At 37.9% G+C, this 27248-nt stretch overlaps 1 protein-coding gene across 8 annotated transcripts in view; it reads left to right on the top strand.

Annotated features, from left to right (window-relative positions):
- The window catches only part of LOC125235409 (apoptosis-stimulating of p53 protein 2), a 629684-nt gene that overhangs the window by 452306 nt on the left and 150130 nt on the right, over positions 1 to 27248 (top strand). For 3 of the 8 annotated variants that reach the window (XM_048141962.1, XM_048141959.1, XM_048141958.1), the window contains exon 1: positions 17990 to 18720. The exons of the other annotated variants lie outside the window; for them this stretch is intronic. In XM_048141962.1, the coding sequence (XP_047997919.1) occupies positions 18013 to 18720 (708 nt within the window). In that variant the 5' untranslated portion in view covers positions 17990 to 18012. Of the gene's footprint in view, positions 1 to 17989; positions 18721 to 27248 lie in introns of those variants that run through there. 8 annotated transcript variants of the gene reach the window in all.

Raw genomic sequence — 27248 nt, 5'->3', positions numbered from 1 at the left:
TAAATCAAAATCATTTCATCCGTTCGGGAGCTACGATGCAACAGACAGACACACACACAGACAGACAGACAGACACGTCAAACTTTATCATTTATTTATTTAAAATCATAACACCCCGTCGCTTTTGCGTCGGGGTTTAATAAAATAAATACCTACCTACTATTTAACAAAACTAACAATTTTTTTTCCCAGAACACATGACTGAGCATTTCATTTTTTTTTTGCCACTTTTATGAAGTGTGATATTTTTGAAAAAAAAATGCTATTTCTACTCAGAATTACTAGCTTTTTCAATCCTAGTAGTTAAAAAATTGTCCCATACGATTTTTTCTAATTTTGTTACCATTTTCCGTACATGTTGTATGGGGTAACAAAAGAGGAAAGTAACAAAAATGTATGGAAATTCTGGGACTTTTTGTCTCCCAGTGAGATTGAAAGTACTCGTGATTCTGAGTACAATTGACCTAAAATTCCCTAAAACAATCAAAATTTTTTTATTGGCAAAAAAAAAGAAATGCTCGACTATACATTATGTAGATTTATAAAATAAAATGAGCACAATATCGAGCATAATAATAATATTTCAATAATGAGCATGATATTTATAAATGAACTCAATATTTTCTGTTGACATGTTAAGCTCTAATACTTACCACCCTTACTATTACACCGTTTACAGAACATGATAATATTCGCTTTTAACTCGAGGTATCACGTGGTAGTAACCTACAGCGAGATAAAATGACGCGTCAAGCTACGATTACGCTATGCATGACATGGGTTGACTGCCAAGCATTATAATGTCCTTAGGAAGTGTCACTTCTCATAGTTCACGCGACAACCCAGAGATTAACTCAGCCCCTTTCCTTAGAGGATAGAGGACCCCGTCGCCTTTTCATACAAATGACCTCGTTTTCCTCCCTGTATGTATTATTAAAAATATTTTTATACAATTTTATAAATGTTGACTGGTAGCCAGACCCTACATTCGATTTAGTCAAGTAATAATTAGGAGCATCTACATTTTCGGAGCATCTAAATAAGGGCTTTCTCTCCTAATTTTAACCAAAGTCAAAAGTCGTCGAAGTCGTAATTAATTGCATATCATGTAAAAAAAAAAATGCGTGAACCAAAGTGGATCGAGTTTTATAGAGAGTTACTGTCAAAGTAAAATGTGTAATCACAGTGCATAGACTGCCATCTCTCGACACAAGCTTAAAACTTTTGAAACTCAGTTTTGACAATTTGGCCCATATTGTTAGCTTGATATGTGTTAAAATGTTAAATATTAATATTAGCGCCATCTAGCCGAGCGTTCCCCAAAGGTGTAACGCCATCTAGGCCACCGTACCTTTTCTCTAGGGCTTTAAGCTACGTTTTTTTCTTAGACTATCCGTCTATACGGAGTTACATAAGTCTTTGCCTATACTGACCGCCTGGCCGGTACATTGACCGTGATTACTGATTACCTTTTTGTTTTTTGTCGACCTCCCAATAAGTCTAGTGCAACAAGCCGTGGACCAATCAAACTCTCATTTGAGACTTATATTGAGAGGGAGGAAAAAGAGGACTACCTTTGTGTGGACAATCGATCGTCCCCTTTCCTCTTAAAGGTAGCCCAGGGAATACGAAATGGCTGTACTTATAGCATTTGAAATAGTTACGTAGTTAAAGTAATAGCTTTCGAGTAACCTACACAATACAATAGTAATGGAGTTGAGAAACTATGCTTCAGGCAAATTATAGTTAGTTTGTCTGCGTTTGGATGCTTTGGTACAACAATTTGCTTTAAGAATTATTCATGGGGAATACATTTCTTTTATCTAAGTAATATACAGTAAAAATTATGAATTCATTGATAAATTAGCCCTGCACTTTTGCAGTTCACTGTACTAAGATAATGAGTGGGTATTATCATAAATGATTAATTATTTTTCTTGTGACGAATTAAGGATTTCACCACCCTCTTTCTTCCCGTGAGTGTCGTAGAAGCCAACTGATTGGCAACTGATTAGCTCTCAGAATAGGTACTTACGTCCTTTATTAAAGAAAAAATACTAAAATATTTTAAATGACTGATACTAAATAAATACTTGAACTGTTTGGCATTCCTATCAAATTCCCTGTATTTTTTCATTCTTCTAGTAGAATAATCTGGTTGTTTTTTCACCAAATTTCTACTGGTTACACTGAGAGTTCATGTTCGTTCAACAAGTTTTTTGGTTAAAATAGCGCCTACGTGCTCTTTGGTTCAAACAACAAGCTACTTGTCATTTGAATCGGCAATATATTTGAATGAACAAGTCGATTTTATAAAAACAACCTGACACATATTGTTTTAAACATACGTTTGGCTGATTCAAACGGATAAACCGCAACAAGTCGAACTTGTTAAATTCACAATGCAAATTTCTCTCAGTGTACGCTCTCCCTGTATAGAATTGCTGTTATTATTATTTCACACCAAAAATTAGATAACATGTCATAATTTAATAGCGTCTTGTGCCCAAAAATTCAAATCCATATACGTGGCAGACGTGATAACCTAAAACGAGTTCTCTACCTCTAATGTATGCCATGCCAGTTTTCTCGATCTTGAGCGATATCGCGCCATCTATCGCCGATGCGAAAGATCCTGCTTGGGTCAACCAAATCATAGAGGAATAAGTAAGGGAAAAGTTGTCTCTCTAAACTCCATCATAAATCAGTAAACGCGAGTAATTTGTATAGGCATAGTTATAGTGACATCTAGCGACAATCACGCGTCAACTAGCGTAAATTATCAGTACTGCTACTTGTCAATAGATGTAGTGACGAGCGAAGAGTCTAATGCTCACCAATTTTTAGCTAATATTACAATAGTATTACTATTGTAATCAGTATTATGTTTTCAATTCCTTATGCTTGTAATATAAGTTGTAAACTGTTCTAATATTAAATTTTTGGCAGACGAGACACTGTCGACACCTAGTATCGAGTAGTGGTACTGATAATTCACGCAATTTGACGCGTGATTGACGCATGATTGTCGCTAGATGTCTCTATTCCTCTAGGACCAAATCCATATAACCTTTTAAATAGATTCTGATAGTCTGTTCGGAAAGAGAACAGTCGTGGATGTATTGGACCTCATACATTTCACGACTCTTTTCTTTCCGAACAGACTATACCTCTAAATTCAAGCAAAGTTTCGAATAATTCCAGTCAACGATAGACTTGTATCATTCACGCAGATATTTACCTCGCACCTCAAAATAGACCTTCTTTCAAGCTCTCTCTTTGACCCCCTTTGACGTATTGTATTTTCCTACGGGGAGATGGAACCCACCTATCTATTGGATTTACATAAAGGCTTGAGCCTCTACCATGGTACTACCCTCAAAGGTGTTTTTAACGTTAAAATACGTTACTCGATTGCGTAAACATCACTCAATTTTTGGGTCTAGTATGTAACCATTTTTAAAGTCACACACGGGTCATTGTTACCTTTTTAACCCCCGACGCAAAAACGACGGGATGTTATAAATTTGACGTGTCTATTTGTCTGTCTGTCTGTGTGTTTGTCCGTCTGTGGCATGGTAGCTCCCGAACGGACCGATTTAGATTTTTTTTTTTTTTTTGTTTGAAAGCTGAGTTGAAATCGGTCTACTATGTCAGGGGTTCTTCCAAATTTTAATTTTGTGGTTAGGTTAGGTTAGTCCACCTCTGTGTGGAAACAATAAGAGTTTTGAATGATTCACGGTTATTTTCATTAGACTTATATTGACCGGGATATAGACCGTGATTACCTTTTTGATTTTTATCGAGCTCCCGATATTTCGACGCAGTTGCATGCATCATGATCACGGAAAACTAAAGGTAATCACGGTCTATATCCCGGTCAATATAAGTCTGTGTGGAAACGTTGGAAAAAAGGTATCAATGTTATTTTATCGCGTTCGACCCGTGTGTGACTTTAAAAATGGGTACAAAACGCGATAATTTAAAGTAGTGTGTATTAGGTAACCGTCCAGGGACGCTGTCCACTTTTTCCGTATAGGCAAAGTGCGTAACAGAGTGCCACTGATTGTCACAAATACGCGTCATGTACATGACCGACACGGCTGTTGGAACTAATTTGACACCATAACATTTTCTAAAGTGAGCGAATAGTGATTAGCCAATGTAGACGTGACCACAGATTAATTAATAAGTTACTAACGTAACAGATCCTTCACTTGCCCGCAAAACGACAAATACCTACGCTTTATTTAACTAATACTAATACCCTATGGCCATACGACTATACAGGCGGGCGCGTGGCGCCCCTCGGCTACTTGTTCGTTCGAATGAACGGCTAGCGTGTAGGTACTCAACGCGTGACCAGCGAGTGACATAGGCCTGTCGTGACTCAGCTGAAGCAGGTTGCTCGACTGAGCAAAACGCTCACACTGCCTCGACGGAGGCAAGTCTACACAGCATATTTTCTGCGCGAGGAAATTGCCTCTAAGGCGAGGCTAATAGCTGAGCATTTTCCGTGACGTTTCGATAGCGTTTTCGAACAATGTATTCTAAAAGGATAGGAACTCATGGTACTGGTTCTCGATTGTAGCTCGTGTTTGCGATGACAAATGCAGAATGAATAGTGCGAAACACGAATCAACACTCTCGAATGGAAATCCAATTCGATGTTGATATCTTGTACACCCAACGGGTGATATTGAGTGATTCTTGATTGATACAAGCTACGCAGTTGGTAAGGTTGCTCACCTTACACCTAAGTTTTATTTTGACTACTACAAACCTTATTAAGGAGCCCACTAAGAAGTAAAAAAATACAGCTCCGAATAGGCCTCTTTAGTGAGTTTTCAGATTACCCAATCCGATATCGGATGTAGGAAAAATTTAACATCTTCGCTGCGGCAATTAACGTAACTAGCAATTAACCATAATTATTTTGTAAGAGGTCTAAAGACCCCCTACCGCAGTGAACGTGTTAAAAGGCAAAAATCAAAGATGGCGACTTCAATATTTGAGATATCGGTCCCACATCCCCAGGAAATTCTCCAAATTAACCAAGAGACACGATTACGAGTCATTATCCGCGCCCCGGCCTCATGAATATTTTTTAATATCGTGCAATTTCTCGACTGACAGCAAAATTCTTTTAAAAGCTCCAATATTACTTTCATACTCTCTATTTAAGAGGTATAATAAACGGGCGAAGGAAAGGCGACATTAATTTAACGCGAGCGTCCAACAGGTAGCTTGTACTTACCGTGATCAGCTTAGCCTTCTTATATTGCTTTTTTTAAGGGAGTTGGAACCTCACTGAATGCATTTTAAGGTGATATTTCCACGGGCTCTTGTAGCGGAATGAGTGTGCGTAGCCGAATGCACGAACGCTCACGATAATATCTGTTTGCTATCTATCTCTATCGCTCTTGCGTATTGGCGCGAGAGAGCTAGACTGCATTTATGTCGGCGTCTGGCGGCGACGATGGCCAATCGGCTACGTCGGCGGAATAGCCAAGTGACAATCCTTGACGCTACGTGACGATGAAAACGTAGTCTGGCTCTGTCACGCCACATAGAAGAGCGATAAGGAGAACTGACTACGATACGCTTACGAAGCGAAAGCGATTCTGACGTTCGCTAGGTAACGCCTCTTGATATCGTTTGGCGCAAACGAGTGCCCTTATCAGAAGCCTAGATCGCTGATAGCACGTTGAAGCAATTTAGTACATCGTCTACAACTGAGCCGTATTTTTGTAGCCACACACTAGAGCATTAAGCTCAAGAAGTAAAGTCGGCATGAAATTTTTTTAAGTACATATGTAGAGAATAGGATTACTTATCTTTAAAAATTCTAAGTTTAAACATTAACTTTTAGAATATGATTTTTAACCCCCAACGCAAAAACGACGGGCTGTTATAAGTTTGACGTGCCTGTCTGTCTGTTTGTTTGTTTGCCTGTGTGTGTGTCGATCTGTGGCATCGTAGCTCCCGAACGGATGAACCGATTTAGATCTAGTTTTTTTGTTTGGAAGCTCAATTAGTCGGGAGTGTATTTAGCCATTTTTTTTTAATTTTGTGGTTAGGTCATTAAAATAGTGAGGATAATCTCGAAGCAAACGTAGCTAGGAATAGTAAAAATTGGTTTTAGGTAATTTACATAGGAACTTAAATTATTATCTAGTCTGTATCTAAAACAAGGAGAAAATGCTAAAGGAATCTAATAACATCATTATTTTTAAAATCGGGACTTAATCGCGTATAACTACATATTAAACTGACCTCCAACGTTTCAAGGACGGCGTTGTCCCCGTGGTCTCGGAGAAGACTGGCTTGAAATGACATCAACACCTTCTGACAGCCGCGCGAGTTTTTCGAACTACCCGCACTTGGTTTTGATTATCAACTTGAACTGTTTGCGCACTAGGGATGTTACTCTGTCGACATACAACACTGACGATATTTGATTTAACGACTGTCGTTATTATTTTCGGCCGATTTTAAAAATAATGATGTGTAATAATCGTGAAAGTTTAAATCAGTGGAATTTAATAAGTTAACGATTTTGAATATTAAAAAAAGTCGCAAATCATGTACAAAAGGGATTGTTGGGAAGAAGAGCAAAGTTTCCTTATGTGATCTTCGCGGCTCGAAATTAGTTTCACCAAGTTCGATGGGACGCTTCATCGTCTTTATAAACTTGTAGGGGTGCCGCTTTGTAACAAATTGGCTTTATAGCAATCTTTACTTCAAACTTGGCGGGATTGTATTGGTACTTTTAAATAAATAAACGATGCTGCATTAAGATGCTAAGTGAAAGCCACCGTTAGGATAAAAAGGGAGGACCTAAAGTTATTTTTAGGCGCGTTAAATGAATAATCTGTTCTTTGTCAAGAAAAAACATTTGCACTTTTCACTCCCTTGGTGAATGTAATAAATTGAATATTTGTTAGTAAATTATTTAATGTCCACTTATGAGCTTCTCAGAATTACCTACTATGACCCTCACTTGGGTTAGTGTTCCAAAATTATTTATGCTATGTATATTACCTAATTAAATTTTTACTACATCATAGTATTGTTCATTATAACTGTTATTTTTGGTACATGTTTTTTTTTTTAAATTGTATTCGGCATTTATATCATCATACTTACGTGGTAAGTACTAGCACAGTATAATAAAGAGTACTATCATACAGTATGGCCACTCCCGCTCCCCGCTGAAAGTGACACCCACCCCCTCTCGGTTACCTCACAGTTACCGCCTGTCAAAAAAGCGAACATCGACCTGTCATATCTCACTCATACAAGCATGGTACGCGTTCACCTACACGAGCTTAGACTGTGTGCTAGAAACGCGCGTCTTTCATATATTTGATCCCCAGTGTCCGAGGTGTGGTACTAGTAAGCGTGACAATAACACATGTTTCAGATTCAAAGCAAAATAGCCCCATTTTACGATACACTCCAATCTTCATATTTCGAGTTTCATTCCTAAGTAAAAATGTAACCCTAGCCCCCCATCCCCGAGGACAGAGCAAACTTTTCAGAGCTCCCCGCCGGGCCCGCGAGCACGAGCGCTGCTTTAGAACAAATAGCGGCAACAGATCATCCCTGTAAATAAAGATGAACTGTTACAGAAATTATTCGCTTCGTGTATTACCTTGAGTACAATATCCTTATATTTAAATAAGTTTTTTTCGCAAAAAAAAAAAATTTGGCACAAGCTTTTATCGCCGACTGTACTTTTTTTTCAACGGTCATCTACTGCTCTCCGAGACGTTTCTAAAAACCCATTACTCGAAGATACGACATTCCTTTCTGCTCCATCATCAGATCAGCTCTATGATACCATAATATTGCATTGTCACGTGATTTACATACGTGTGCAAAATTTCAGCTCATTCGGAAACCGGGAAGTGGGTCAAATTTAACTTGCAAGATTTGATTACAGACAGACAACGGGACAAGTGAAAGTAAAAAAAAAGCTTGTAACTTGTAATATTTGAATATGTCTCATGAAAGTTCAATGTCTATAACTATAGTTAAGTCACCTACATCGAAGGTACGGTCACAAATTAATATCTCCAACTTTCGATTCTAGTCAAAGTCCAATAACTCATTACGGAATTCATTACTGGGTAGTAAATTTGCTCACCTACTACTTTCATATTCAAATTTATGCCTCCAAGGGCAGAGTTAATAGCGAGAAAGTACCGAACCTTACAGATGGATATCTTGTCTGAATCCATTCGTAGACAAATCAATGAAGATTTTGAAGAGAATAATTATAAAGGCATAATTAGTTCAATGCTTGCTGCTTGTTTTTGTGTGTGGTCACAGTTCTAACCTAACCTAAACCTACTTTAAAAGCAGTTCATCGTTTTGTAGCATCGCAGTTCTAACCTAACCTAATCCTACTCTACTATAAGATTTAAGCCAATGGTCATAGTGTCATTATGGACATATGTGATTTGCCACGATAAAATCGACAGTTTGAAATTTCTAGAATAGAAACATCTATAAATGTGTAGTACGACAAATGAGACAGTTTAGTAATAATACGTCGAATAAATGAATTGCGATGTTTTGTAGTTCTGCTATTTGAAGTACTTTGAAACGAATCAGCGATGAAGAAATATTAGTTGAATAGTATTTATAATAAGTAAGAAAATTTCAAATAAATAGTAGTTGAAACAAAATACTCGAACTAAACTTTCGATGATTTGTTGTCGATGAAATGATATTCGATGAAAATTTTTTTGGCGAAACAATGGTACACCATAAGTTTGACGTGTCTGTCTGTGTCTGTGTGCATCGTAGCTCCCCAATACCGAATGGATGAACCGATTTAGATTTAGTTTTGTTTGAAAGCTGAATTAGTCGGGAGTGTTCTTAACCATGTTTGATAGAAATCTTTTTTTTTTTTATGGGCTTCCACTACGTCGGGGGTTTTTACAAAATTTAAATATTGTGGTTATGTAATTAAGATCTAAAATAATTTAACCAATATACTACATTTATCGGAGTATTCCTTCGATTAGAGGTCTGTACGTGCCGAAATTGATTTACGGCTGTTTTAAACTAAGCCCTATTCTATTAGATTAGATTATTGGGGTTAATGTGCCTCTCAGTATAATCCTTATTCGGATGAACGAACAGGGCTATACTGATCCGTCTATAATATTTATTACGGTAAATGTAGGCTTATCGGGAAATATTTTGTTCTAATATTAAAGTCTGTTTATACAAAGGTAACTTAATGGACTACATAATAAAAAAAAAGGTACCTATAGCCTTAGCTATATTTACTTCCTTTGAACCTATTAGTAATATATCTATTTCGAAAAATAATTACAACGGTGGTTCGATGTTCGTTAAAGAAACCAAGTTTCAGCTGAAATTTTGGGGCTTAGGTAAAGAACTTAAAAATGAGCAAAGGATAAATTATCTCTATGTTGTAAGCAGTAATTGTATGATACATATTTTAACTACGTATTCGACACATTTTGCCAAAGATAGGTTCATCAATCATGCAATAATCGATAGCACCGACTTCAGAGCAATTCATAACGATGGATTCTGCAGATTTTGAGCTGTCATTGCATTCTGTTATCGTATCCATTTGAATATTTTGATTTATGCCCTCGACAATTATCGGAATTAAAATTAAAAAAGTCTTTTTGGTTAATAACTTTTATAACAGAAAAGTTCGCGACTGTCGTCAGTTTCAATATGTTGGGTACATATTGGGTACTAAAACGTAATCAAAATATGCGTTAAAAGCCATTAATTAAACCATTCTTTATCTACATAAACACATTCATGGTTTTATATGTATAATGTACATCAAGTCAATTAGAATAAAATATAGTTTTGTTGTTTTGTTTTATCAACTACTATTGCATTGCTTCTGAATGGGATTGCAATATTCCATCGGTAAAATTTTTAATCGTCAAACGGTTCAATCAAATAGACTCGCAATCGCAAATCGCCTACAGGCCGACAGCTAGGCACAAAGCCCCAACCATTATATGGACACAAACAGACTGCTATATACCAATTCCGATTCCCAGAGCGATTTGATTTCCTGTGATATAGCCGTTTAATAAGTTATTGGTCTAAAGGAAAGTCTCTCTGGGTACCAATCTAGCCAACGTCAGAATCTCTTATCTCTCTTTATCGCTCTTCTGTAGTGATGGGACAGAGCCAGACTGAGTTTCGTTTCGATCTCCACGTAGCGACAATTGTCACTTTGCTAGGCTGGCTGATATGGGTTCGATAATGAAATCAGGATGTAATTGGGCAGATCATCGGGTCCGTCATAATTTCATGAGCATACGGCACTGTCGGTCACATCTGCTCCCCTGATAATTAAGTGTCCCTGGGCGGTATTTATTTATGACTGGGCTCATTTCCCAATGGTTCGTGAAATATTATATTGCGTAATACATAACATCTAGAGCAGTAAATTAAGATTTGGTTCAGCGAAAAATGTGATAGCCGAGGTGTGTAAATTGTGTATATTATCTACTATTTTCCTGCTCGACGAAGCCTAAGAAGGCGAAGAGGGCGTACACTACGCTTAGCGACATGGACAAAAAACTTATGCTTTTCGGTTGGAGAGGTAGAAGATTGGGCAAGGATCTATGTAGTTTAGACTTGAAGCTCAAAAACATTTGAGAACACAAAAAAATACAGAATATCCTTTCCGTAGTAAAACGAATAGAAAAACAGATTCAGTAAACAAAAGATTCTTGGAGGCATTTCGCTTCGTCGCTCAGTGATCTTCTTAATAAGTAGATCGTATCTCAAAAGTGTTGTGCGGGTTTCCAAGAAAACATGAAAGTCATTTGCATTGTTTTTAACTGTAAAGTAAAATGTGTCTGATATCACAACGTTTTTGTTTCGGATTTCAAATAACGCCTTGGACTCATTTTTAACAGCGATTTCGTATGTTTTGTTTGTTTATACTTATTAATCTGCACTACTGGGAATTTAAAATTTACTATTGGTCGTATTTTAAAATAGCATTTCCCCGTTATCCATAAGTTTTTTAGCGACAAAATCGAGCGCTAGAAATTCAAATATTGGCTCCCAGTGCCATGTTTTAATAATGTCTACGCCCCTAAAGTGCGTTATGTGCCGTGATTCTCTCTCCGCGGATATAAGAATTCTCGTTCACAGCTTTCGCCGCAACGTATCTTTTTACATAATTTTTCTGAAATTGGATTCATGGTGGCTCCGAGTTTTTCGCAATTTGCGTGTTTGTTCTATCGCTCCCTTTTGGAAGAACCGGAACTTGGAGGATTTACTTAATAAAATAATACCTGTAATCTCCGGCCGAGTTGCAAAAATGTTTCACGAAGAAAATGAGTCAGTTTCAATCATCCAAAGGGAACGCGAACAGCGGAGTTCCCAAATTGCGAACAACAATCTCTGTCTCTGCAAATACACTTTAGATGGAGTAAAAGAGAAAAATGCCCTAAAATTGCAAAATGTGTTTGCAGTGGGCCCTCACAGGGCTGCCAAACTTGGCGATCGACGAAGCGGATAAAATTCTAAAGAGTTCGAAGGCAATGAAAGGACTATTGTTTACCGGTCTTTCTCTTAATTTTTGGGTAAAAGTTTGTTTTTTCTTCATTAGGCTTCTGAATGAACTTTGATGAAGTTTTTTCTTGGGTGCTTTTTATTATTTTTAGAAACTTGTTTGTGAAAGGTACACCACCACCTTTCACAAACAAGCGTTTATCAACGAACTCCAATAAAATATGACGGACAAATGTATACAATCTTTGTGACAGTGATTGAACACTTGAACTCATATATTTGCAACTGAATATTGGCTCTTTTCTTTCACTTTGAGTAGCGAACGAGCTTACGAAACTACCGAGTACAGTGAGGGGATAGAAGCATAGTTTCAAGTGTATATCATACGCTGATCGTTTTATCGCTAGAATAAGCATGAAAGACACTGTTCGAGTACCTATTACTATTGGCACTTATTTCAGTTACGTTAGCAAACCGTGCTTGTAAACGAAACTTAAGTTCTAAGTGAAATATTATAATAATAGAATTAATAGAGAGTAAATTAGTGATGCCAACAACGGTGATTTTACTGTATTTATTGAAGTTAATCAAAACCATGTTTTTGGGTCTATCTGTCTACTCCGTACATCTATGGTAAAATCAGTAGGAACTACGTAGGTATTCGAGGTAAAACTTGCCGCGTGTCTCCAAACTTTCGTCTACCGTAGCTTGCTATTTCGATTCTAAATGCTATCGTATAAAATTCGTTTCGCGTCTGCCAGAAGTCTTAAGGAAGCTAGACCTCCGGCCCGTTTCCCGTTTCTGCTTCCGATGCTACTTCCTGAGTATGTGTGTGTGTGCATATGTCGCACGTTATACGACTGATGTGTTAGTGATTGTGGCATTATGTCCCAGCTTGTCTCGTGATTTGATTCATAGATTGTAGTAACACCTAGATGAAGGGCATGTGACGTCTTGGCACCACTTTTCTATTACAATATAGGTACGACTGATAGCCAGCTGGACACCGAACATTCGATACATCTTCCATAAAAATATTGAGATGTTGATGAGAAAAAGCGGTACCAATGTACTGAATGAAGATACATAGATCAGAGTGTACAAGATTTCGATCCTGCTTAAAACCTTCCGTCTATTATTTTTCTCCGTGTCTAATGTCTAAGATTTGATTCATACTGCCGGAGTCACTTACGAAGGTTCGATGAAAGAAGCTTTCAATTTAGAAGTGTTTTTCACTTGTTTGCTACTTTTCAATTATTTGATAATTATTTTCAAGTATTTGATGGATGGATCTAAACAAATATTGAACTCATTCAAAGTTCGATTAAGCCTTTTTATCCCTTCTTCCTTTATTCCTTTTAACGACCTGACTGGATGGCGTAGCGCGTAGTTGGTAGCGAGAGGGCGCTGGGTTCTAGTACTTATAGTCCCTGTAAAGGCATTTACCTAATTACCTATATAATATATGTATACTAGATCAAGCAAATGTATCTACTTAGCGTGTCAAATGAACTCAGTGAAATCCACTGAGTTGTCCGTCTTTGATCGCAGCTTGCAGCTTTCGGGCGTAAATTTTTGTAAGTTGAAGGCAATATAAACATTAAAAATGCCTTGTTACGTGATATTTAATTGATACAACACAAAAATTATGAACACTCAAGGGCCTGAGACATATTTAAAATCACAGGCAAGTAACAACTTCAGTACAAAATCTGACACGCTCGGCCGCCATACAAATAGATGAACTTGTTTCTTCTACGTAAATCTAATTCTGTGTATAAATACATATTTATTACTATAATAAATATGTAGATACAACTATAGTACTATTTATGCTGAGTTTGGTACTACGTTGATCGGTGTGAAATTGTCCCTATATTTATAAATTTTTAACCGACTTCAAAAAAGGAGGAGGTTCTCAATTCGACTGAATGTTTTTTTTTTTTTATTTTTTTTTTTTTTTTTTTTTGTATGTATGTTACTCGATATCTCCGAGAATCGTGGACCGATTTTCAAAATTTTTTTTTTGATCGAACCGGTATAACCCCGAGATGGTCCCATTGGCACCAAGTCAGGGTCTGATGATGGGATCCTGGAGAAATCGAGGGAACTCTTCAAATGTTATAGGCACATGTAATGTTTTTAGTCTATTTTTCAAAGGTACACCAGTATTTACGTCTGATGGTAATAATTTTATGTGGCTGAGCTGATGATGGAAGGTCAACTCCTCAATGGTTAGGAGTTAAAGGATAATTCTTTCACTACTGTACATGTATTCGGACTGATACATATAATATCACTAGGAACCACTAAAAATCAACTGAGCTGATGATGGAAGGTCAACTCCTCAATGGTTAGGAGTTAAAGGATAATTCTTTCACTACTGTACATGTATTCGGACTGATACATATAATATCACTAGGAACCACTAAAAATCAACAAATAAATAAACTTTTTAACAAAAAATAAAACCGCCTTCAAAAATAAGCGCGTTACAAAACACGGAGAAACTAAAAAGCCAAAAATAATAAACCTTTCAATTCAGATTTCTTATCGTATTGCAATAAGCTAAACATCCAAATTATAAACAAATCAATTATTTTTGGAGTCGGTACCAGCCTGTGTATGGTTGGGTGGGGCAAACAGGCAATAGCAAGGCGACGAACAGGTCTGGTACCGACTACAAAAATAATTGATTTGTTTATAATTTGGATGTTTAGCTTATTGCAATACGATAAGAAATCTGAATTGAAAGGTTTATTATTTTTGGCTTTTTAGTTTCTCCGTGTTTTGTAACGCGCTTATTTTTGAAGGCGGTTTTATTTTTTGTTATTGGTTTTATTACAATACTGAAGTCGATTTTAATTTAGCGTTTATGTTGAACTCCTATAAAACATTTTCATTTCTGACTTGGAATATTAAAATGCGTCCCACAGTGCCACCAAATTCTCTTGCGTTTATTAACCCTCTTTTACTCTTAGCGTTCTAATGACATTTGCAATTCCATTACAACCATTTCATTCTCTCAATATTTACTCTGTTACAGTACCGGCCACTAATATATCACATTTGTGATCATTTTGTATGAGTATGTAATAGAATTAGCGACAAAAAAATACTAGGCAATTTATGCCTTAAACAAAAAATAATTTAAGAATGAAATAAACGTTTCATTCAATGTGGCGACCCGGATCAGTACACCACATTGTCTTTGAGTGCCACATCACCTTTAGCGAAAAATTGGCAAACCCTGTCGACGACTGCCATTGAAGTCTGACAAAACATTTAAAGGTAAATAAATGATACAGGAAAAGGGTTTCCTTCGGAAACGTTCGTATTTGTCATGCTAGTTCAGTCAATGTCAGTACATCTTGTATTGACATTGACTGAAATAGCATGACACGTTCGTACGTTTCCGTAACAATTCGAAGGCAAATCTTTTCGCACTACATCTGTAAATTGTTTCATCGCTAGCACAAGGGACTAGGTACTACTAGACTGCCTAAAAAATAAGTTAGAAACCACTTAGAAATATTTAAAAAATTAATTCTACGAAAAAATTCGGCCGGCAGACCGGTACTGTATATTCAGAATTGACTTGATATTAAATGACAGTAATTAACCCTCGTGGGTATTGGTAATTAGGTAGTATTTGCGGAACGTCTGGTGGAGCAAATATGCCTTTTTATTGCTTTCGGTGCTTAGCGTATTGGCTACAGTATGTACATTCAATATGGGTTAATCTTCTAACTTTGATTAGTTTCTATACTGTTTCTAATATAAAAACCTGGCCAGAAATATATGATTATTGTCAAGGCGCTGTTAGGCAGCGTCCCCACTTAGGCGTCGCGTGTCCCGACGCGTGGCGGCGGCGTGGCGCACGCCGCGCCGCCTGGGAGCGCGTCTTACGTCCTTCCTATACAAAATGTACTGAGAAGACGTTTTTAGGGTTCCGTAGTCAACTAGGAACCCTTATAGTTTCGCCATGTCTGTCTGTCCGTCCGTCCGTCCGTCCGTCCGTCCGTCCGTCCGCGGATAATCTCAGTAACCGTTAGCACTAGAAAGCTGAAATTTGGTACCAATATGTATATCAATCACGCCAACAAAGTGCAAAAATAAAAAATGGAAAAAAATGTTTTATTAGGGTACCCCCTACATGTAATGTGGGGGCTGATTTTTTTCATTCCAACCCCAACGTGTGATATATTGTTGGATAGGTATTTAAAAATGAATAAGAGTTTATCGTTTTTTGATAATATTAATATTTTCTGAAATAATCGCTCCTAAAGGAAAAAAAATTGCCTCCCCCCCCCCTCTAACTTTTGAACCATATGTTTAAAAAATATGAAAAAAATCCCAAAAGTAGAACTTTATAAATACTTTCTAGGAAAATTATTTTAAACTTGATAGGTTCAGTAGTTTTTGAGAAAAATATGGAAAACTACGGAACCCTACACTGAGCTTGGCGCGACACGCTCTTGGCCGGTTTTTGAATTACATTTCAGGCGGCGTGGCGGAAACGTCTGTTGCGCGCCGCGAGACACGCGATGCCTAAGTGGGGACGGTGCCTTATTCTGTTCTGATGTATGCGGTTACAATTCAGTATAGTATGAAGAAAATAGTTATAATAAAATTCCGCAACATGGCGCGTATTTTGTGCCAGGCTTTACGTGTATCATAAGTCGTTTACTGAGATACATTTTGTTTAGAAATATAATGAAAATGTTGAACATACAAAATAAATCTGATAGCAATATGAAGCGATTCACAAGCTACGAGATACGAACTTTTCGTTTTTCGTCTTCCGGGGGACAGAGAGATATAAAGTAGCCTGATGTCACTCTCCATCCCTTCAACTATCTCCACTTAAAAATCATGTCAATACGTCGCTCCGTTTTGCCGTGAAAGACGGACAAACAAACAGACACACACACTTTCCCAATTATAATATTAGTATGGATATAAATTTACGTTGGTATGTGTATTTAATTAATTAAATATTTGTCATTAATCGTAAATAGATATACAGAATAAACTTTATTTACCCACCTCGGTAGAAGATGTTTGCTATAAAATGTCTTAACATACAATCCTCCAATTTGCTTACTCAGCGGATAAACAAAATAAATATTTTAATGAAGATTAAATATGCTCATTAATAAAAAGAGCTGTAATAAAAGAGACAATAACCAAAAAATATTGCCTTGTTTAAAGGAATTTACAGCTCATTTGGGATTTAATTTCGTTGCTTAGTTAAAGTCTACAGAATTTGTATACATTCCAAGTTTTACAACTTCTTTCTTATTATACTTAAGTACATTTTCAAGTTTTTAAATATATGTATTTGTATACTTATAAGTTTTTCACAAGTATCTTGTAATATTACGTTCGCCTGAAAAGAAGAAAAACTTTAGTAACATAAAATATCGTTTTGAAAACTATTTCAAAGTCTCGTAATCTTAATATTACCAAAGATTCGTGTTGTATGATTTTGGATATATTAATATAAGACGAAAGTACGCAAATTTACTTGCTATAACTCGAAAAATCCTCTGTTAAAACTGGAAATAGCAATCGTATTAAAATAAATAAATATTTCATGTGGAATTTTAATACGTTAATGTAGGTATGCCATATCGTTGAACAGCTCGAGGCAGATTGGCCGATGAGGGATTATTCATGTAGTATTCATGAGCGGCAATTCGACATGCATATGTAAAGTCTGAAAGCTGTTGAAGAGATTGACTAAGCCTAGGAACTTCCTGTGCATGGGCGGTGTGCTAATGAGTTTAGTAACAAGAGATAACATTAGGTACTTACCCTTATTCGGATCCTTTTACAAAGCTTTGTTATTTTTTGGTCCCTTGACTCGTTTATTTAGGAATAACGACAATAAGTAAAGAATCTATTCTTTCCATCAAATTTATTCATACAGGGTAAACAACTACGTACCTAAATGTTCTAGAATTTATCGAGCGAACTCTCAATTCAATACTCTTGTGTGCAAATCATTTATAATGAAACTCTTGAAACTTCTTTAGTTTCCTTTCTAAGAAGGTTTTCAAATAATTTACCATACGAGACAACAATTGCCTTAGTAAATGAGATATTATCTCACCGACCTGTTAAGCTGACACTCAGAAACGCCATTTAGTAAAATTATTACCAGGATATCAGCAGCTTCGCGGCAATGTTTATCCCTGCAGTGTGAAACAATGCCCCATAACTTTCCACGACGGAGTGAAGTCTAATGTCAGTGTTACGGCGTGTGGGAAACCGTGTTACGACATTCTAAACGTTTACTCCTATTTAATGGTGCTCATGCTTAGCCTTGCGTTAAGCACACCATAATAGCCATTGTTAATTTATGTCTAAGAACTTACGCGAATTGGCGAAGGCTTCCAGAATACAATATAAATTCCCGTCAGGTTAGATTACAAGAAAATGTAATAAGTTGACGTAGTGAAAATGTTAGCTTGTGTGTGCCAGCCAACAGAAACGGCTTTATCGTTCAAAGGAGGACCACCGGTCAGCATGGGCCCGCTGGGCTCCAACAAGCCCCGCCGTAACGTAGCCGACTCCATGAAAACTATCCAAATCCTCGCAAAAACTCGCCGCTCAAGCGACGAAACCAAAGAAAGTTCTCCGTCGCAAACGTCCACGTCCTCCTACATTAATTCCTCCGGAAGCCTTCTGAATCTGCGACAGATCGAACGGAAAGCTAAATCAACTAAGATCCTCGTCAATCCGGCCTGCTCGGACAGCGTCGGCACCAGCGACGATAGCAATCGATCTAAAAAGGCTTCCAAATGGAACGGTAAGAAAAAGCGGCTCAAGTCGGAAAATGAAAAATGTCACCAGAAAGATGAAACTAAGAGTGATAAAAATGGTGCGATTAGTCGAAACGCTTCAGCCAAGGAAAGTAAGAAGTCAATATCGTGTTTCAAAATGAAATGTTCTGAGGATAAATCACGCTCGGACGATGACCGGCGCTCCGGGGAGAACTGTTCGAACGAGAACTCGAGTAATTTGATGAGTACGGAGAAGCCCGATCTTATTAACCACGCGAGGGTGAACAGTAAAGAGATCTTGGTGGAAAGCGTGCTCGGCGGCGGAGCGACTGACCAAACGGTTACAGGGAAGACTGATAGTGTTATAGCAGTTAAGGACCATGTGGTAAGAATATATTTCTAACGAAATTAAAGCTATTTTAATGTATGTATATAAATTATAAAAGTATAATCACAATTAACATTTTATATATCGTATTAAATTTACAAGACATTTTGTTCTTAGTTATGTACAAGAACATTGCTTTTATTTTACACAAATTTAAGCATTAGACAAATATTGTGTGTAATAAAATAACCTGAAATTATATATTTTAATGTTTTGCGAATACAAATTCTATAACTAATTGTATCTTTCTTATTTTCAGGTAAGAGTTCTTCGCTTTTGAACATCATTAACATCAAATACAAGGTAACATTAGGTTAAGGTTTCACACGTGTTGCTGCCCATTCCTAAAGGGTCCTTGCTTCATGGTAAACTAGGATCTTTTTATTAGAATTTCTGGCGGAATTTAAGATTTTAAAGGACCTTTTTGCACTTTAAGCATAAGCACCCTTTAGATAAAGAACGCCACAATTGACTTAAGTCTGCTATTGCTTCTGTCTCTCGGCAAAGGCTCTAGAGGCTCCCTTTTGCTATCAATTTAATCCCTGTGCCATCCAACTGCCAAGAAAAATAAATATTAATTAAGGAACCAATTTAAACAAGAAAACTCTTAGAATTTTAACCCTCCCTTTAGTCTCTGGAAAGTTTGAGGACTTATTTTCGGCGAGATTTTTAAATTTGTAGACAGTACTCGCTTGTTTTCTACAATTTCTACTTTAAGGATCCGAATCGGAATTGAAAAGGGTTAGGTAATTTGTCACAGCAACCCTAAATATTTTGTTTACGTCATTTATTCATTATACTTATAAATTATTTTATGGAAGGTAAAATATTCATGAATGTATTATTTAGGTTTGTGTGCCAGTACAGCGCAATACCAAACACGCCAAGCGTTAAACTACTGCATAATGAATTGTCAAGTCGCGTTACTGAATAATTTGTGTACAAAGCGCGTGAAAAGTGTTTATACTTCGTTATTATGCTCGGAAAATACACGAGAGAACGAAGTCGCATGAGCAAACGAAGTTACTTGGCGGCGCGGCGGTCCCCGCATAAAACAAGTTCACATCGTATAACGGTCACTAAAACCATTTACACCTCCGTAAAGCGTTATGCTGGGTTTACATGGGCTTAGTATTTGTCATTAGTGAGAGTGATTAGGGACATCAGGAGAGTGATAAGTAGTCGTCTACACGTACACATGGGTGTTTCAGAATGTTTCTAGAGGTTCGATAACGCCCTGGTGACATCTATGGAGATATTAGCTTTAATAGACTAATGCGTACCATCAGGCAGGCCGAATGCTTGTTTACCACTGACATCATCAAAAGAAAGTTACAAGAGAACTTCATGGACATTTGTCACTTCACAAACAGAATCGATTTCGTAGTATTACCTAGGGTAAACTCGCCTCATTCCGTGACACGCCTAATTCGGTGAAACAACCAAAAATCGTCTTTCGGAATATTGCTTCAAAGCTTGTATCACCGAATTAGGCGTGTCACCGAATGAGGTGAGTTTACCCTACTCGTTGTTGTACTAATGCTAACGGTGTTATTAGCACTGATACGATATGTTGAATGTTGATGTGCAAGTGTCAAGTACTAAGCTTTAGCTACTAAGCCCGTGTAAACCTAGCATCTTGCTCCGCAGTTGGCGGCTCACATTTTGTTTATAGAAAACAAATTTATAATAAAAGCCTTCCCAAACGCTCCACAAGTCCACATTGTCTCGCGAAGATGAGCCGACGCGCAACAATACGACCTCCTCGTACACCGGTGATTCATTGTTTATGTTTACGTTTAACCAAGGATGCTTCATATAGGACTAGCTTTTGCCCGCGGCTTCGCTCGCGTTAAATTCGAAAATTGCGAAATGTTCCATACAAACTTCCATCCTGTATTTTAGGGAAGTGGGGAGTTAGAAAGAGGCAAAAAGTAGCCTATGTCACTCTCTATCCCTTCAACTATCTCCATTTAAAAAATTACGTCGGAAAACGGACAAACAAACAGACACACACATTTTCCCATTTATAATATTAGTATGGATTTACAATCTTCATACTAAGAATCGTACCTTAATTTTTTAGCGCCACCTTTTATATTCTATCATAACTACACTGATGATGCCTTAAAATTTATTTTTTTCAAAATGTGTATTGACGTGATATCAGAGCATGGCATTTGGTTCTATAAAAAATAAAAACACGCAGAAATATTTGAGGAAAATATGATTTTGACCACTTCCAGGCTGCGAAACAGCGCCATCTAGTTTTAAGCAAAAAGCCCATACATTTCAGAGGTACGCTTATTTGTATGGGCTTTGTCTGTCCCGGTATTATTCCGTCCTTGGTTTAACTTTGCTTTATGGCGCGTAAACAAAACTCGTATTTCGTGGTGCCCATTGAAACTTGCTTCAATGTCTCGCTCTCAGACGTGGTTGTAAAGAATTCTCTAAATCAGCCATTCTCAAAGTGTGCTCCGCGGACCCCTAGGGCTCCGCAAAGCCTCTCTGGGGGCTCCGTGTGAATTTTGGGTACCTGATATGCAACTTCAACTCTCTTCCATAAAACCAAATATTCACCAATTGTTAAAAAATAAAAAACAGTTCCATGTAATACCCACATTAGAATCTAGTGATTAGATTTGACTATCATGATTGCTTATTAAAATAAAGATTGCAATAAAAAAAAAATTAAGGGTTCCGTCAGATGTTTTACTTTCTAAAAGGGTTCCATGGGAAAATAAGTTTGAGAACCGCTGCTCTAAATGTTTATTTATATAACGCTGCGTTGAAGCGAAAGGTCTACGCTAAAACGCGCAGTCACCTGTCTTTTGAGAAATGCCTTTGAAAAGAAAGCAGGCCGAGTGAAAAGTGGAAACGTTCAGGGTATGTTTATAGGTCGTGGCCTCGACTATTTATTTCCAGGCGTTCCGTCGGGCCTACTTTTCGCTAACTTGAAATGAGAGCTGTTGGTTTAAGACGCTTGACACTTTGATTTAGTTTCTGTCGTCGAAAGACTCTGAAATAAAAATAGCCCGGAGATTTGTCTAAAGTTAATAAACTCTGTAAATGACATGAAGGATTTTGGGCGTAGTGAATTTGTGTTTGCATTTAATTTTACACGGACCGAGTGATATTAACTTGGGCGCTGGGATAACCGGCCGCACTTGAAGCCCGCTTCCGAAGCGCTCTAGGCGGCTCCTTCATAAATAATTATGCATTTATCGCGTCCTCCTAGATAACCAAATTAATTACACTTTGAGCTATATAAAGTTTTTCACTTAATTACGCTGTGATTAATTTAGTTGTGATTAGAGTTTAATAGCCATGCAAAGTTGCCGTACATAAATATTTATTTATCTATAAACTTTATTGCACAAAAATACACAAAAATGTACAAATGGCGGACTTAATGCCAAAAGGCATTCTCTGGTCAACCATAGGACCAAACAGAGAACAAATGGTGCAGAGAGAAAACAAAAAGGTGATGTACTAAGAAGAAAAGCAAACTATATGTATAGAATACATATACTTTTACATAAATAGATATTTATAATAAATATTTTAAATATTACATATAATACATACAATTAAATAAATATATAATAATATTGATGGATATTATTCGAATTATTTATGTGTTAATAAGTCACAAATCTGTGTCAGAAGTTGTTTGTATTCCATTAAAAGTTTCGATTAGTAAGGCGAAAACGACGTTTCTTTTTCTTTTCTCTCAGAAGTTCAGTATACCTAAGTACTTACCCTGAAGACCGGTAGGTTTCATTTATGAAAGTTCTCATTTGCCATTTACTTCTTTTACGGAGATTTTTGCGTTGCCGTTCTGATTTTAAGGCAAAATGGCTTTGGACTCTTTTGGAAGCGACGCAGTCTCGAGTTTGAAATAGGAACCATATTCTAGTCAGTTTTAAAGGAATGTTGATGAAATGTCTCGGTTTTATTTTCTTTATTGTAAAAAAAAACGGGCATAGGAATACAGAAAGGAGATATTGGTTAGTACATTACTGATAGTAACGGTTAGATGTACAATGGCGAAGATTAATATCAAGGTTTGTGTCAAAAGGATTATAACTCCGCCTATTATGAATATATTTAGGCTGGTTTTAGTGTCACGCGGACTATCCGCGCGGAGCGATCCGCGCGACTAATTTGTATGAAGTTGATGTTGTCGTCCGCGCCATCGCCACTCTAAAACGCTCCCTGAAATTAACACATATTCCGGTGCGGATCGCCTCGCGCGGTCGGTCCGCGTGACACTAGATGTAGATGTAGTGTAGGGACGCCTGGCCGGAAACAGGCAGGCTGTCGATCACACGATGCGTTCATTCAGCCAGGGGCGGCTCACTCCGCGATCCTTTCACTGCGCTACAAGTACATGCCGGCGGCCGCGAGTTCGCGGCCCATTCACTGGCGACGACCTTCGCGCGGCGCAATAGAATTCAATGTCGTCTGCACGCGTGCGGCCCGTTTGTTAATGTAGGTAAGAATTTAGAATGGCGGCGTTTTGTGAACATCAAAGGAGTGAGCCTTCTGTACTTGTACTATTATATATTCTGTGATTCAGCCCAATTCCCTGGAGTTGGAGCTGCAGGTTACTGTCCCGGCTGCATTCCCACACTTCTCTCCTCAAATCTTATCGTTTTCCTGCAGAACAGAAGGACATCTTTAAGTTCGACATCCTTGAGTTCATCTTCTCTCAGACTGTCTCTACCGAATGTATCATATCGCGTTGCCGCGTACAATCGTACATGATGCATTCTGCTAGTAAGTGTAAGCTTGTCTCCTCCTTACCACAGTGTGGACAGGATTCGTCACTACTGATACCTATAATCTTCATATGTTTATTAAGAGTGTTGTGCCCCGTAATAATACCGGTCAACACTCTTAGGGACCGGCCACATCTAAGAGACGCATGTCCTGAGGTGCGGAACGGACGTCCGCGCCACGTCCTTTCTAAACAAAATGTACTGAGGAGACGTTTTTTGAATTACATTCAGGTGGCGTGGCGCGGACGTCCGTTACGCGCCCCGAGACATGCGACGCTTAAGTGGGAACGCTAGCTTAGACTGTTCTTACCTAGTTTCAGGAGATACCTAGTTCTCCTTCGGTCTCTACCTTCTATCATCATCTTCGTTTGTCTACATTTGGTCTCTCTTTCCCAGTCTCTTTCTGCTTCCATTTCTTTTATTTTCTCAATGACTCCCTTCGTGACGTCAGCTGCCATCGGCAGAGGCGGTTCCGGACCCCGTGACACTAAAACCAGCCTTAGTATTTTTATATCTCACTAGTCACAAGTTGTGACTCACAACACATTAAAATACAGCAAAAAATTTAATACTAACCTAGAACTAACTCAATATCGACCATTTTTGCTTCCAAATGTAATGGTTGGATTCCTAAAGGTCATCTATTTGTTTATCCGTGAACCCAAGAACATTGACGTACAGTAACGAGCCTTCTCCCCCGACATCTCTCCCCAGGGATCTCACAGTTTTGCCAATTTCCCTCGCGTCTAACCAAACGTTTCTTTTGGTAACTATATTTGGAATACTGATGGAAACGGTTTTGGAATGAAACTTCTCACATTGTAGTTATTTGTGTGTTGGAAATTAGAATAATTATGATTTTTTTTTTATTTCGAAGCACATACTCTTTTTGATTATGTTTTTTTATTTATTTCCGCTACCCAAAGGTTGTCTGGTACAAATCGCTCTTTAGCGATAAGACCGCCTGTTGTCTGCCTCTATTTATAATCATTTGTTTTGTCTCCATCTGCATCTTTTGCTGAGGGGGGGTAGTTTTCTATGAACTAATTTTTTTTAACACTATGTTGGTTGCAAACAAGCATAGAGGCTGTATAGTAAGCGGTAATCGTAGCCTATAAACATTCAATTCCAGCAGTGTAAGGCATAACACCTGCCAAACTTACTCATCGGCAGGAGCACAACAACACTGTATGTTGTACACTGGATTTTCTGTAAGTTCGTTTACATAATGCTGTCCTTCCCAATTTGGGTTCTATTCTGCTGTAGTATGGCTCTAGATGATCAGCTATGCCTGTGACCTACGCTACCACAAAGTGAGATGACTATCACAGTAAAAGTTGATGCTTTCTTAAACCTATGATGGCCGACATCGAAATTATTGAGTTATTCTATTAATAAACTTCAGTTGCATCAAATTTGTCGAATATTGAGTTTCTCAGCCGCCACTCTCAGGCTATAAGCCTAAAAGGGCGTTCAACTTGAAAACTTTTCCTTAAGTAGTGGTAAGAAAGCCTCATTCCATTACCCTAATTCAAGGTCCGACTTCTGATTTCCTTTTACTGTCCATCGTCCGTCTCTTTCACGCGTAGTAGAAGGTGTAAAAGAGATAGCGCTTTCATTTCAGTGGCAGGTTCGTATTATGACTACTAAATACAATGTGACTACAATCATCATATATTTCGTTAGCCTAAGAGTTTTAATTAAGGGGTAGTTTTGTTTAGTAAGGGTCGATGACTAGTTAAGTCAGCAAAATATATTTCTTTCTGAAATGGGAAATAGGTACTGTCTTACACTGATTTAAACTTTCACGATTATTACACATCATTATAAAAGAAAAGTATTAGAAAAGTGCGTGAAGCCATTGAAATCAAAAAACATCGCAATTTCAATCGGGACGAAGGTTTTAGGATCTCATCCACATGGAATCCTGTCATTAATAAGTGTAAGCCGAAAATAATATCGACAGTCGTTAAATCAAATATCGTCAGTGTTGTATGTCGACAGAGTAACATCCCTAGTGCGCAAACAGTTCAAGTTGATAATCAAAACCAAGTGCGGGTAGTTCGAAAAACTCGCGCGGCTGTCAGAAGGTGTTGATGTCATTTCAAGCCAGTCTTCTCCGAGACCACGGGGACAACGCCGTCCTTGAAACGTTGGAGGTCAGTTTAATATGTAGTTATACGCGATTAAGTCCCGATTTTAAAAATAATGAGGTACTGTCTTTTCCTCAAGATTGCAATTAACTTTTAGAATTTTCGCTAATCAGTTCAAAGCGAAAATTAACTTTCTTTTGATTTGCTTGAGGAGGGAACTTAAAGGCTGTTCAACTTGGTTATTTTCTACGTCAACGCTTCGTTTGAATTATATTCTAAGGCTTGTTATTTTCTTATAACATTAGGTAATAGGTTAAAATTAGGATTGATACAGTTACTTTTAGCAAATATTATTTTCGGAATTTAAAAAAAAAATGCATTTTACAGGACCAAGAACAAATACTCCAAAAAGTTACTGTTATAAAAACGAAAGGATTCATTTCGTCCGGGAATTATTTCGACTGGCAAAACTCCTTTCTATAAACACTAAAAGCATGAGTTAACTAAAAATGCAATCTCATTTCTTCTCATCTTGTTAGACACAGCTTTAAAAAATGTCCGCCATCTGTTCCTCCGTATCTGGGTTCGCAGAATGTCACCTCATTAAAGAGTAAGTATGTTCGGAGCTCGGTGTATGTCACACATACTTTTCTTCATCATAGGTCAGTAGGGATACCATTCCTGGACAAGTTTATAACTGCCAGAGTGGCTGGCATTTTAGATATGTGAGTGGTGGAATGGTCCCTTTGCCAGGCTCTATTCTGTATAGATGACCAGTTAGTTGGTATTTAATCTCATTTCTCAATTCCATGTTGCAAGAACAAAACATAAGTCTCAAAAAATCAGCTTTAGCCAATCAAGCATGTCGAGTATGAAGACCTGTAAGGGACGAACGAGATGAACTCCAGGCAATGTCGTAGAAAGGTTCAAAGCATTTAAGCATAAGAGATACATGCTGAGCAGGCATTACAACGCATCCGGGACCCTTGAGCAGTTAAAATTCGCAGGAGTCGGATTCAAAAATCAGGTATTGTAAGTATTGCTTCGGGAACTCCGCTCCAGCTGAAAACAATTCTAAAGTACATTTGTTTAAAGTTAATAGCTTCGATTTTGATGATGGTTCATGACGGTGCACCGTGCTCCCCAACGAAGGACCATGTAGATTTAAAAGGAGTCTGTGCACTTAGAGGGCGGCAGTGATCCCAGAGTAATATTGAAGGGGTCAAATAAGAATTAAAGTGGTTTACGAAAAGTTAAGTGTAAAATTTATAAAGAAATCAAAGCTTGAAGTTAAACGACAAAATTCTTATGTTTAAGATTAAATACAGTCCAGATGTAACAGTGTCGCTCTGCCGATGAACTTCTAAATTATCCGCTTTCGCTCGACCTGACACAGGAGTTGAACAGTCGCTCCGATGAATTGTACAAATTGGAATCAAAACTGAAAGACCTGAATAATAGATATGAACTGACAAGTAAAGCATTACACGGTACATATCTTTCGCGGTGGTAATGTTCTAGATCCATCAGGCGGGTACCCGGTGTGCATGGACTCGCCTGCGCCCGCTCGGCGGCGCCCCGCCGCGCCGCACTCGCCGGCGCTCCGTGCCGCGCTGGCGGCGCCGAGGTCGCCCGCGCTGCGTGCCTT

Source organism: Leguminivora glycinivorella, chromosome 17, assembly GCF_023078275.1.
Source record: "Leguminivora glycinivorella isolate SPB_JAAS2020 chromosome 17, LegGlyc_1.1, whole genome shotgun sequence".
Classification (NCBI taxonomy): Eukaryota; Metazoa; Arthropoda; class Insecta; order Lepidoptera; family Tortricidae; genus Leguminivora; species Leguminivora glycinivorella.
This window is presented reverse-complemented; position numbering and strand designations above follow the sequence as displayed.